General features: G+C 61.8%; 1 protein-coding gene and 1 long non-coding RNA gene across 2 annotated transcripts; both read right to left on the bottom strand.

Annotated features, from left to right (window-relative positions):
- Positions 1 to 1,926: 1,926 nt before the first annotated feature.
- LOC116501630 lies at positions 1,927 to 6,518 on the bottom strand. The gene is made up of 5 exons (XR_004254469.1): positions 6,459 to 6,518; positions 4,914 to 5,060; positions 3,734 to 3,829; positions 2,838 to 2,922; positions 1,927 to 2,313 (listed from the first exon to the last, which is right to left on the bottom strand). It is a non-coding gene; the product is annotated as an uncharacterized LOC116501630 (long non-coding RNA).
- Positions 6,519 to 7,775: 1,257 nt separating this feature from the next.
- Positions 7,776 to 12,474, bottom strand: PABPN1 (poly(A) binding protein nuclear 1). Its single transcript, XM_032207217.1, has 7 exons — positions 12,337 to 12,474; positions 10,527 to 10,641; positions 10,373 to 10,440; positions 10,192 to 10,298; positions 9,026 to 9,113; positions 8,792 to 8,940; positions 7,776 to 7,918 (listed from the first exon to the last, which is right to left on the bottom strand). The coding sequence occupies exons 2-7, from the start codon at positions 10,606 to 10,608 to the stop codon at positions 7,879 to 7,881; spliced, it is 534 nt and encodes a 177-aa protein (XP_032063108.1). The 5' UTR covers positions 10,609 to 10,641; positions 12,337 to 12,474; the 3' UTR covers positions 7,776 to 7,878.
- Positions 12,475 to 13,265: the final 791 nt, after the last annotated feature.

Here is a 13,265-nt window from a genome sequence, read left to right as displayed (position 1 = left end):
CAGCCCCAAAGTCCCACCGTCTTCCCCCAAAACAGCTCCAAAATCCCCCTATTTTCCCCCAAAGCCCCCTTTTTCCCCCAAACCACCCCCTTCAACCCCCAAACCCTCCCCTTTTCCCCCAAAACCCCTCATACAGCCCCAAAATCCCCCTTTTTCCCCCCAAAACCCACCCGAAGGCCCTGAGGCAGCCGATCGCTTTCTGCATCTCCGCCTCTCCCCCCCCTCCCCCCCCCCCGGGTCCCTTTTACCCCCTCGGAGGGGGGGGGGGGGGGGGGAAGGACCCCAGGATCCGGGTGGCACCCATGGGTGGGGGGGGGGGGGGGCACCCATGGGTGGGGGGGGGGCGGGGACCCCCCAAGCCCAACCCCTGGGTGCTAAAACCCCCCCCGATCCTTCAAAAACCCCATCCCGACCCACACAAAACCACCCTCAAACTATCCAAAAGCCTCGATTCTCACCCAAAAAGGCTTAAAATTGTAAAAAAAGCCGATTTTGGCGATTTTTTACCTCAGAGTTCGCCGCCCGCAGCCGCCGCCGCGCCCCCGCCGCCATTTTGTGCCCCCCTCAGGCAGCCCCCACCCCCTTTTTCCCCTCGATTTTCCCCTTTTTTCCCCTTTTTTTTCCCCCTTTTTTGCTCTTTTTCTCCTCCGCGGGCTTGCCCTGGCTGCTTCCGGCGGGGTTAATTAGCCGTTTGTTAATTAATGAGGGTTAATTAAGCTCGGGGCGCTAATGGCGGAGCCGGGGGTCGCCTCAGGACCCTGAGGGGAGTGGGGGGGGTTGAGGGGGGGGGGAAAGGGCGGGAAAGGCGGCGCGCATGCGCAGTGCGCGGAAGTGAGGGCAGCGCGCAGGTGAGGGCAAGGCTCTGCGCATGCGCGGCGCCGCGCTGGCGGCTTCAGGGCGGGCACCGCGCATGCGCGGCGGCGTGGCGCGAGGGCAAGGGGGCGCCGCCATTTTGGGAGGGGGCGGGGCTTGGCCGCGGTGACGGCGTTTGTGCATATTAATGAGGTAGTTATGAATATTAATCAATCGATTCGACTAAAACGGGTCATTAATGGACTCTGTGGGTGTTAATTGATGTTAATTAGGGGTTTTGTGAATATTAAGGAGGGTTTGGTGGTGTTATGGGGGGGTTGTTGGCCAAGGAGAGCGCTAATTAATGGATTAATTAATTAATTACGTCATGAATGTGAATATTTTAATGAGTTTTGATAATTAGCGGACCTAAATATGGATATTAATGAGGGTAGGCCTGAGGGTTTGGGGATTTTCTCTGATTTCGGCCCAAAAATATCAAATTTCGACAAAAACTAACAAATTTTGACAAAAAAAAATCTCAAATTTTGCCTCAGAATTCTCAATTTTCTCAATTTTAAAAAAAAAATCTCCCCAAAATCTCAGACTTCTCCCCAAAAATCTCTGATTTCTCAGACAAAACCTTACATTTCTCCCCAAAAATCTCAAAATTTCCCCCCAAAATCTCAAAACTTGCCAAAAAACATCAATTTTCTCCCCAAAATGCTCAATTTTTCCCCAAATACCTGAAATTTCCCCCAAATATTCCAAGATTTCCCCAAAACATTTCAAATTCCGCCCCCAAAACCTTAAACTTTGGCCTAAAAATATCGAAATTTATCGAGATCAACCCCAATTAGTCCCAAGTACCCCAAAATGGCCAAAAATGGCCCCAAAATGGCCCCAAAGATCCCAAAATCAACCCCAAATCAACCTCAATTGGCCCCAAGTACCCCGAAATTGCCCCCAAATTGCCCCCAATCAACCCCAAATGCCCCCAAATTGACCCAAAATTGCCCCAAATGACCCAAAACGACCCAAAATGGCCCAAAACGGTCAAAACTTGCCCCAAAATGGCCCCAAAGATCCCCAAATCAACCCAAAATCGCCCCAATAAAGGCTGATAAAGCTTAATTAACCATTAATTAGTGTTTAATTAGCGTCCGTCCGCGGGTAATTAAGCGCCCCTTAATTAATAAACCATGGCTGGTCATTAATTGGAGGGGGGGGGGCACTTGGGGGGCACTTATGGGGCGATGTGGGGCACTTATGGGGCACTTATGGGGTGATGGGGGCAGTTATGGGGCAGTTGGGGGGCAGTTATGGGGCAGTGTGGGGCACTTGGGGGGTGATGTGGGGCAGTTATGGGGCGATCTGGGTCACTTATGGGGCACTTATGGGGCAGTTGTGGGGTGATGTGGGGCAGTTGTGGGGCAATTTGGGGCAGTTGTGGGGCGATGTGGGGCAGTTATGGGGCAGACTTTGGGGGTCCCCATCAGGTCACGGTCTCCTCCGGGGGGTCTGGAAGAGAAGAAAGGGGGGGGTCAGATCTATGGGGCAGCCCCACGGATCTATGGGGCACCCCACGGATCTATGGGGCAGCCCAAAGGATCTATGGGGCACTCCTAGGGATCTATGGGGCAGCTTCCTTGATCTATAGGGCACCCCTAAGGATCGATGGGGCACCCCTAGGGATCTATGGGGCAGCCCCACGGATCTCTGGGGCAGCCCTAGAGATCTATGGGTCAGCCCCAGGGATCTATAGGGCAGCTCTAAGGATCTATGGGGCAGCTTCCTTGATCTATAGGGCACCCCACGGCTCTATGGGGCAGCCCCACAGATCTATGGGTCAGCTTCTTTGATCTATGGGGCAGCTTCCTTGATCTATGGGGCAGCCCCACGGCTCTATAGGGCACACCTAACGATCTATGGGGCAGCCCCACGGATCTATGGGTCTGCCCCACAGATCTATGGGGCAGCTTCCTCGATCTATGGGGCACCCCACGGCTCTATGGGGCACCCCACAGATCTATGGGGCAGCTCACCGCAGGCGGCCAGGGGCAGGACGTCGTCCCGGAAGGTGGCGAAGGCGTCGTAGGCGAACAGCAGGGCGAGGGCCAGGCCGAAGCTCTGGGGGCGGGGCTAAGTCAGAAGGGGGCGGGGCTTGGGGGAAGGGGAGGGGCTTAGGGGGAGCGGAGGGGCTTAAGGGGAGGGTTTGTGGGGAAGGGAGGGGCTTATAGGGAAGGGGAAGGGCTTGGAGGGGCGGGGCTTAGGGGGAAGGGGAGGGGCTTAGGGGGAAGAGGAGGGGCTTCTGGAGAAGGGGGAGGGGCTTAGATGGAAAGGGGAGGGGCTTAAGAGGAGGGTTTATGGGGGTGGGAGGGGCTTAGGGGGAGGGGAGGGGCTTAGGGGAGGTGTGGGGCTTAGGGGGAGGGGCTTAGGGGGAAGGGGGCGTGGTTTAGGGAAAGGGGTGGGGTTTAGGGGAAGGGGCGGGGCTTATAGGGGAGGGCTTATAATGAAAGGGGAGGGGCTTAGGGGGGTGGGTGGGGTTTTAGGGGAGGGGAGGGGCTTATGGGAAATGGGCGGGGCTTATGGGGACGGGGCGTGGTTTTAGGAAAGGGGAGGGGCTTATAGGGGAGGAGGAGTGGCTTATGGGGAAGGGGGCGGGGTTATTAGGACAGGGGGCGGGGTTTTAGGGGAAGGGGCGGAGTTTATGGACAGGGGCGGGGCTTATAGAGGAGGGGAGGGGCTTGTAGGAAGGGGAGGGGCTTCGGGGAAAGGGGAGGGGCTTATAGGGGAAGGGGGTGGGTTTTAGGGGCAGGGGCGGGGGTTGGGGGCAGGGGTGGGGTTTTAAGGAATGGGGCGGGGTTTGGGGGCAGGGGGAGGGGCTTAGGGTCAGGGGGCGGGGCTTAGGGGTCAGGGGGCGGGGCTTGGGGGCACTCACAAAGGTGGCCACGGCCAGGCCCTGCCGGGAGCCCGCGATGGCCACCAGGGCCACCAGGAGGGACACCACAACCCCGCTGCAGCCACGGAGCAGGTCCTGGGGGGCACAGACCCCATGGGGGACCCCATAGGGACCCACAGACCCCATAGGGACCCCACAGACCCCATAGGGACCCACAGACCCCATAGGGACCCCACAGACCCCATAGGGACCCACAGACCCCATAGAAACCCCATAGGACCCATAGACCCCATAGGGACCCCATAGGGACCCCATGGGACCCATAGACCCCATACAGACCCACAGACCCCATAGGACCCATAGCGCCCCATAGAGCCCATAGGGACCCCATAGGGACCCCCAGACCCCATAAAACCCATAACAACCCCATAGGGACCCATAGAAACCCCATAGCGCCCCATAGCCCCCCATACCCACCCTATAGGGCCCCATAGAGACCCCATATTGCCCCATATCACCCCACATTGCCCCATAACCCCCCAAAACCACCCCATATCCCCCCCAACCACCCCATAACCCCCCCCATGTCCCCCCATAACCACCCCATACCCACCCCATAACCACTCCATAGTGCCCCATATCACCCCATAGCGCCCCATAGAGACTCCATATTGCCCCATAACCCCCCAAAACCCCCACACACCCACCCCATAACCCCCCATATCCACCCCATAACCCCCCTTAACCACCCCATATCACCCCATATCCCCCCCATAGCGCCCCATAACCACCCCATATCCCCCCAAACCCACCCCATAACCACCCTATATCACCCCATAGCGCCCCATAGGGCCCCATAGACCCCATACAGCCCCATAACCACCCCATATGCCCCCATACCCACCCCATATCCCCCCAAACCCACCCCATATCACCCCATAGCACCCCATAGAGACCCCATATTGCCCCATAACCCCCCAAACCCACCCCATATCCCCCCCAAAACCACCCCACAGCCACCCCATAACCCCCCCATATCACCCCATAATCCCCCCATAACCCCCCCATATCCCCCAAACCCACCCCATAACTGCCCCATATCCCCCCACAGCCACCCCATATCCCCCCATACCCACCCCATAACCCCCCAAACCCACCCCATATCCCCCCCACAGCCACCCCATACCCCCCCCGACCCCATACCCCCCCCACCCCGTACCAGGCAGGCCCCGTGGGGCAGCTGTGGGGCAGGACGCAGCAGCCGGGCCCCCAGGGCAGCGGCGCCCCACAGGCTCTGCCCCACGGCCACGGCCAGCGTGGGGGGCGCGGGGACGGCCAAAAGGCACAGCAGCAGCAGCAGCACCGCCTGCCCCACACACACCCCATAACTGCCCCATAGCCACCCCATAACCGCCCCATAACCACCCCATAACTGCCCCATAGCCACCCCATAACCGCCCCATAGAGACCCCAAAACCGCCCCATAGCCACCCCATAGCGACCCCATAACTGCCCCATAGCGACCCCATAGCCACCCCATAACTGCCCCATAACTGCCCCATAGCGACCCCATAACTGCCCCACAGCGACCCCATAGTGACCCCATAACCACCCCATAACTGCCCCATAACCGCCCCATAGAGACCCCATAACTGCCCCGTAGGGACCCCATAGGGACCCCATAGCGACCCCATAACCACCCCATAGGGACCCCATAGACACCCCATAGCGACCCCATAACTGCCCCATAGCGACCCCATAGCAACCCCATAACTGCCCCATAGCCACCTCATAACTGCCCCATGGCGACCCCATAGCGACCCCATAGCCACCCCATAACCGCCCCATAACCGCCCCATAACTGCCCCATAGAGACCCCATAGGGACCCCATAGGGACCCACAGCGCCCCAAAACCCCCCCATTTCACCCCATAACCACCCTAAACCCACCCCATAGCCCCCCATAGTGACCCCATAACCCCCCATATCCCCCCCAAATCCCCCCATATCTCCCCAAACCCACCCCATATCCCCCCATAACCCCCCCATCTCACCCCATAACCCCCCCAAAATCCCCCCCGATCCCATAACGACCCCATAACCCCCCCATATCCCCCCCTTGACCCCATAACCCCCCCATATCCCCCCATAACCCCCCCTTGACCCCATAACCCCCCCCAAATCCCCCCATAACCCACCCCATAGCCCCTCCCTGATCCCATAACCCCACCCCCTGACCCCATAGTGACCCCATAACCCCCCCATAACCCCCCAAAATCCCCCATAACCCCCCAAATCTCCCCATATCCCCCCCATAGCACCCCATAACCACCCCCCCGACCCCATAACGACCCCATAGTGACCCCATAACGACCCCATAACCCCCCCAAACCCACCCCATAACGACCCCATAACCCCCCCATAGCACCCCGGACCCCAAAACCTCCCCCATTACCCCCCAAATCCCCCCAAAACCCCCCAAAATCCCCCATAACCCCCCCAACTCACCCCATGGTGACCCCAAATCCCCCCCCTTGACCCCAAATCCCCCCCCGACCCCATAGTGACCCCATAACCCCCCCAAACCCCCCAAAATCCCCCATAACCCCCCCAAACCCCCCCATAGCGACCCCAAACCCCCCCGATCTGACCCCAAATCCCCCCCCTTGACCCCATAACCCCCCCCATGACCCCCCCATGACCCCCCCATGCCCCCCCCGACCCCAAATCCCCCCGATCTGCCCCCAAACCCCCCCCCCGTTACCAGCTCTGCCCCCAGGAGCCCCCCCTTTGGGGTGCGCAGAGCCCCCAGGTCCCACGGCCCCATAGCGGGGGGGGGGGGACACGTGACCGGGGGGTCACGTGGGGGGGTCGGGGTTACTCGGGGTCAGCCGGGGGGGGGGAGGGGAATGGCCCCGCCTGGCACCGGGGGGACAATGGGGGCTCTGTGGGGGCACTGGGAGGGACTGGGAGGGGACTGGGAGGGACTGGGAGGGGATTGGGGGGGACTGGGAGGGGATTGGGGGGGACTGGGAGGGACTGGGAGGGGATTGGGGGGGACTGGGAGGGACTGGGAGGGACTGGGAAGGACTGGGAGGGGATTGGGGGGGACTGGGAGGGACTGGGAGGGGATTGGGTGGGACTGGGAGGGACTGGGGGGGACTGGGAGGGACTGGGAGGGACTGGGGGGGGATTGGGGGGGACTGGGAGGGACTGGGAGGGACTGGGGGGGACTGGGCTATACTGGGAACGAATTGGTGGGGGACTGGGAGGCAACTGGGATGTACTGGGGTAAACTGGGAAGGACTGGTGGAGAACTGGGAGGGAACTGGGAGGGACTGGGAATGAACTGGGGCAACTGGGAGTGACCAAGAGGGACCAGTGGGCAACTGGGAGGCAACTGGGAATGAACTGGTGTGGAACTCGGCTGAACTGGTAGGGACTGGGAGTAAATTGGGCTAAACTGGGAGTGAACTGGGAGCAACTGGGACATACTGGGAAGGAACTGGGCAAACTGGGAGGTGACTGGGAGTGAACTGGGATGGAACTGGGCTATACTGGGAGAGCCTGGGGGCAAACTGGGCTGAACTGGGAGGGAACTGGGGGTGAACTGGGAGCAACTGGGAGGGAACTGGGATGGAACTGGGCTATACTGGGACATACTGGGAAGGAACTGGGCTGAACTGGGAGGGAACTGGGAGCAACTGGGAGCAAACTGGGCCAAACTGGGCCCCCCCTGTGTGTGTAGGCCCCTCCCCCACCTCCCTTTAGGCCCCGCCCCCTCCCTTTAGGCCCCTCCCCCTTTAGGCCCCGCCCCCAATCACGTGACACCGGCCGCCATCTTTTTTCCCCCCTCTTTATTAACCCCTCCCCCCCCATATAAGGGCAAGCGAGCCCCGCCCCCTCCTCCCTCAGGCCCCGCCCCCTCCCTTTGCGACTCCTCCCCCTCTTTTTTAAGCCCCGCCCCCCGCCCTTTAAGCCCCGCCCCCCGCCCAGGGCGACGTCCAATCCGGCGCCACCTGCAACGATAAGAGAGAAGAGAAGGGGGCGGGGCCAAAGGGGGGGAGGGGGCGTGGCTAAAGGGGAGGAGGGGGCGTGGTCAGGTGGAGGAAGGGGGGGCGGGGCCTCGAGGGGGGTAGCCCCGCCCCCCTACAAAGGGGCGGGGCCAAAGTGGGCGGCGGCCGTCAGTAGGGGGAGTACCAGGAAGTGGCGCGGGCGCGGCCCCTGCGGAGAGACAAAGGGGGCGGGGCTGGAGGACCGGGAGGGGCGGGGCTGGAGGACTCGAGGGGCGGGGCCAGCGAGCCGAGGGGCGGGGCCAGGGAGCCAAAGGGGGGGCCCAGGGGGACCCCGAAAGGACCCCACCAGAGGCTCCGCCCCCTGTGGCTCCGCCCACATTTGGCCCCGCCCATGTGGCCACGCCCACCTTAAGCTCCGCCCCTTTTGAGTCTGTCATGTTAAGCCCCGCCCCCTTTAAGCCCCACCCCTCCCTTATTCCCCCATAGACACTATAGGAACCCCTTTAAGCCCCTCCCCTTTGTCCCTACCCCTTTAAGCTCCGCCCCCACCCACTTAAGCCACGCCCCCTAAGACCCCACCCACTCAAGCCACGCCCCCTTTAGGCCACGCCCTCTCCTATATTCCCTCCCCCAGAGCCTCCATTAGGCGACCTCTCCCCCCCAAACCCCCCTCACCTCCCAAACTCCACCCCCTGGGACCCCGCCCACTTAAGCCACGCCCCCTGCGGCCCCACCCACTTAGGCTACGCCCCTTTTAGCCCCTCCCCTTCCTGTTTTCCCTCCCCCAGAGCCACCCAGAGCCACTATAGAAGACCCAAACCCCCTTGACCTCCCAATCTCCGCCCCCTCCGACCCCACCCACTTTAACCACGCCCCCTAAGGCTCCACCCACTCAAGCCACGCCCCCTTTAGGCCACGCCCCTTCCTATATCTGCTCCCATAGCGCCTCCCGTAGGCACCACAGAGACCTCCGACCCCCTTGACCTCCCAAACTCCGCCCCCTCCGACCCCACCCCGCTACGCCCCGCCCCCCGAGGCCCCACCCCGTTAGGCCCCGCCCCCCGGAGGCCCCGCCCCCCACCTGTAGGCCCTCCCGCGGGGCCGGCTGTAGGCGCTGTAGAAGCGGGCGCGGGCGGAGCTGTAGCCGCCCCCTCGGCCCCGGTACCGAGCCCGGGGGAAGCCCCGGTCGGTGCTGCTGATCCCCGGCCGATTGGTCCGTTTGGGGATCACCTGTGACGTCACCGAGGGGGCGTGGTCACTGGGGACACGCCCACCTAGGCCACGCCCCTTTGGGTGAAGCCACGCCCCCTTCTACCTTAATCTGCCGCCCGCGGAAGAGGGACTCGTCCAGCGCCATCGACGTCCGCACCGACTCCTTGTCCGAGAACTCGATGTAGGCGAACCTTTTTTGGGGCAAAAACGCACAATTTTGGGTCACTTCAAGCTTTTTCAGGCCCTTTTCCATCTTTTTAGAACCTTACGGTTATTTTCAGAGGGTGTTTTGGGGGTTATTTGGGGAGTTTGGGTCGTTTTTGAGACTTTTTCGAGGTGATGCGGATTTTGGGGTGTTTTGGGGGATTTCACCTTTTTTTGCGTTTTTTTGGAGGGTTTGGGTAATGTTTGGGGTGTTTAGGGTGTTTTTTTAGGGGGTTGGGGACTTTTCAGGGTCTTCTGGGGGTTCTTTTGGGGTTTTAGGAGCTTTTTGGGGGACTTTTAGGGTTTTGGGGGCTTTTTAGGGTCTTTGGCTGCTTTTTGGGGATGTTTCATGATTTTTGGCGGTTTCCTGTGTTTTTTTTTTAATGGGCATTTCATTCTGGTGTCCTTTCAGGTCCCTTTGAGGCGATTTCTGGGCCATCTTGGGTCCCTTTGGGCCATTTAGGTCCCTTTTGTGTCTCTTTGGGACCATTTCTGGCCATTTCGGATCCCTTTGGGTCCATTTAGGTCTATTTCGGGTCCCTTTGGGGCCATTTCGGTCCCATTTCTGGGCCATTTTGTGTCCCTTTGGGTCCCTTTTGTGTCTCTTTGGGTCCATTTAGGTCCCTTTTGGGTCCCTTTGGGGCCATTTTGGGTCCACTTAGGTCCCTTTTGGGTCTCTTTGGGGCCATTTCTGACCATTTTGGGTCCCTTTGGGTCCATTTAGGTCCCTTTGGGGTCTCTTTTGGGCCATTTTGTGTCCTTTTGGAGCCATTTTGGTCTCTTTTGGGTCTCTTTGGGTCCATTTAGGTCCATTTCAGGTCCCTTTGGGGCCATTTAGCTCCCTTTTGTGTCTGCTTGGGGCCATTTCTGGCCATTTTGTGTCCCTTTTGGTCCCTTTTGAGTCTTTTTGGGTCCATTTAGGTCCCTTTTGTGTCCTTTCAGGTCCCTTTTGGGCCATTTCAGCTCCCTTTAGGCCCCTTCCGAGCCCCTTTCCGCTCCCACCCCCCCTCCCCCCCCCCGGGTGTAATTTTGGGGCCAATCCCCGTGTTTTGGGGCCCCCCTCACCCTTTGGGGTGCCCGCTGTACTTGTCGCAGAGGATGGTGACGCGGTTGACGGAGCCGCAGCCGTGGAAGTGGGCCTCCAGCTCCTCCGCCGTCGCCCCGTAGTCCACCTAATTAACAGGGGCGTGGCTTAGCTAACGAGGGGGCGGGGCTAATTAATTAACCCCGCTCGTTAAGCCCTCACATTGCCCACGTAGATGGAGCGAGCGTCCGCCTCCATCTTCTCCTCCAAGGACATGATGACCGGGCCGGCTGCGGGGTGGGAGGAGCCTCGGTGAAAAGGGGCGGGGTTTAAAAGGAAGGGGCGGGGTTATGGTAATGAGGGGGCGTGGCCTGACCGTTGCCCGGCGGGGGGCTCATGTTCATTTGTTTCTCCACCTCGTTCTGCAGCTCCTTCAGCTTCTCCGCCTCCTCCTCCATCTCCCGCACCCGGGCCTTGATGGCCTCCAGCTCCTGGGGGGGGGGAAGGGGGCGGGGTTAAAGGGGTTAGGCCACGCCCACGAAGGGGGACACGCCCACTGGTGCCGTGGGGGAACGCCCACTGGGAGGGGGCAACCCATGTGTGGGACCGGACCCCCCTCACGTGACCCCACATGGCCCCAGACCCCCCTCACGTGACCCCATGTGACCCCAGGACCCCCCTCACGTGACCCCATGTGACCCCAGACCCCCCTCACGTGACCCCACGTGACCCCAGACCCCCCTCACATGACCCCATGTGACCCTAACACCCCCCTTGTGACCCCATGTGGCCCCAGACCCCCCTCACATGACCCTAACTCCCCCCCATGTGACCCCAGACCACCCCCACGTGACCCCAGACCCCCCCTCACGTGACCCCAGACCCCCCTCACATGACCCTAACCCCCCCATGTGACCCCAGACCACCCCCACATGACCCCAGACCCCCCTCACGTGACCCCACATGGCCCAAGACCCCCCTCACGTGACCCCATGTGACCCTACACCCCCCTCACGTGACCCTAACACCCCCCCCATGTGACCCCATATGGCCCCAGACCCCCCTCACGTGACCCTAACCCCCCCTCACATGACCCCAGACCCCCCAACCCCCCCCCACGTGACCCCAGACCCCTCCCCTCAGCACCCAGGACCCCCCTCGCCCCCCCCAAAGTGACCCCAAAACCCCTTAAACCCACCCCAAAACCCCCTCAAATCCCCTTTTCCAGCCAAATTCCCCCCTCACTTGACCCCAGACCCCCCCCACGTGACCCAAGACCCCCCTCGAGCCCCCAAAACCCCATTTTCCGCCCAAATTCCTGCCCCACGTGACCCCAGCCCCCCCTCACGTGACCCCGTCCCCCCCACCCCCCATTTTCCCGCCAAACCCCTCCCCCACGTGACCCCCTCCCCCCATTTCCCGCCATTTCCTTCCTCCACGTGACCCCACGCCCCCTCCCTTCCCTCCTCCCGCCCCCCAAACCCCCTCAAATCCCCCCAAATCTCCCCCAAACCCCCTCAAATCCCCTTCAAACCCCCCCAACCCCCCCCAAACCCCCCCAATTCACCTCAAATCCTCCCCAAACCCCCTCAAACCACCCCCAAACCCCCCTAATTCCCCCCAAACCACCTCCAAAACCCCTCAACCTCCCCCCAAGCCTCCTCAAATCCCCCCAAACCCCCCCCAAAACCCCTTCAAACCTCCTCAAATCCCCCCAAACCTCCTCAAACGCCCCCAAACCCCACTCAACCCCCCCCAAAACCCTTCAAATTCCCCCCAAACCCCCTTCAAACCTCCTCAAATCCCCCCAAATCCCCCCCAAACCCCCCCAATTCCCCTTCAAACCCTCTCAACCCCCCCAAATTCACCTCAAATCCCTCCCAAACCGTCCCCAAACCCCCCAATCCCCCTCAAATCCCCCCAAACCCACCCCAATCCCCCTCAAACCACCCCTAAACCCCTCCAACCCCCCCTAATCCTCCTCAAATCCCCCCCAAACCCCCTCAAACCCACCCCAATTCCCCCCAAACCGCCTCAAACCCTCTCAAACCCCCCCAATTTACCTCAAATCCCCCTCCAACCCCCCCCTAATCCTCCTCAAATCCCCCCAAACCCCCTTCAAACCCCCTCAAATCCCCCTAAACCGCCTCAAATCCCCCCAAACCCCCCCCCGTTCCCCCCCTCACCGGGTCCTCGATGGCGGAGTCCCCCGCGTCTCCGTCCCCGAGCCCGGCCTCCTCCTCCAGCTCCTCGTGGCCTTCGTGAGGCGCCTGCGGCCCGGCGGCTCCCCCGGCACCACCACCACCACCACCGGCCCCGGCCCCACCGGCCCCACCGGCGGCCGCTCCGGCACCCCCAGCACCCCCCCCACCCCCCGCCGAGGCCGACACCGCCCCGGCTGCGGCCCCGGCGGCCGAAGCCGGCGCCGCCAGCGACGAGGAGGCGGCAGCGGAGCCTCCCCCGGCGCCCCCCGGGCCTCCCCCAACGCCCCCCGGGGCCGCTCCGCCGCCGCTCGCCCCCCTCTCCCCCCCCGCGCCCCCTCCGCCGCCTCCTCGGCCGGCCCGGCCGCGAGCCCCGGCCTCCCCCGCCTCGTCCCCGTGGTGGTGGTGGTGGCCGGAGGAGCCCAGCCCGTTGCCGTAAGCCCCCGGCCCGGGGCCCGGCTCCGAGGCCGCCGCCGCCGCCTGCCCGGAGCCGCCGGAGCCGCCGCCGCCCCGCAGCGCCGCCGCCATCTCCGCCCGGCGCATGCGCGGCGCCGCCGGCCGCTGATTGGCCCAGAGGGGCCCGCGGGGGCGGGGCCCGGGGAGGGTGGGGGGGGTCTTAAAGGGGACGCGGCGCCCGGGTGGGAGAGGCTGGGGGGGGGGTTGAAAGTTTTAGAGGTTTTTGGGGTGGGTTTTAGAGGTTTCGGGGGTTTATAGAGGGTGGGGGTGTGGGATTGGGGTTATCGGGGGTTTATGAGGGGTTTGGGGAGGGTGTGGGTGGGTAATGGGGCGTTTTGCCCTCAGTTTCCTTCTCGGCCTTCAAAAAACGTTTTTTTTCCTCGTTTTTATGCTTAATTTTGTCAAATGTTAAAATTATTAATAGGTATTATGTAAATGTTACCTCAGGATTTTAGTAA

The sequence above is a fragment of the Aythya fuligula genome, unplaced genomic scaffold (genome assembly GCF_009819795.1).
Source record: "Aythya fuligula isolate bAytFul2 unplaced genomic scaffold, bAytFul2.pri scaffold_54_arrow_ctg1, whole genome shotgun sequence".
Taxonomy (NCBI): Eukaryota; Metazoa; Chordata; class Aves; order Anseriformes; family Anatidae; genus Aythya; species Aythya fuligula.
The sequence above is the reverse complement of the archived record's forward strand: the minus strand, read 5'-3'. Positions and strand labels throughout refer to the sequence as shown.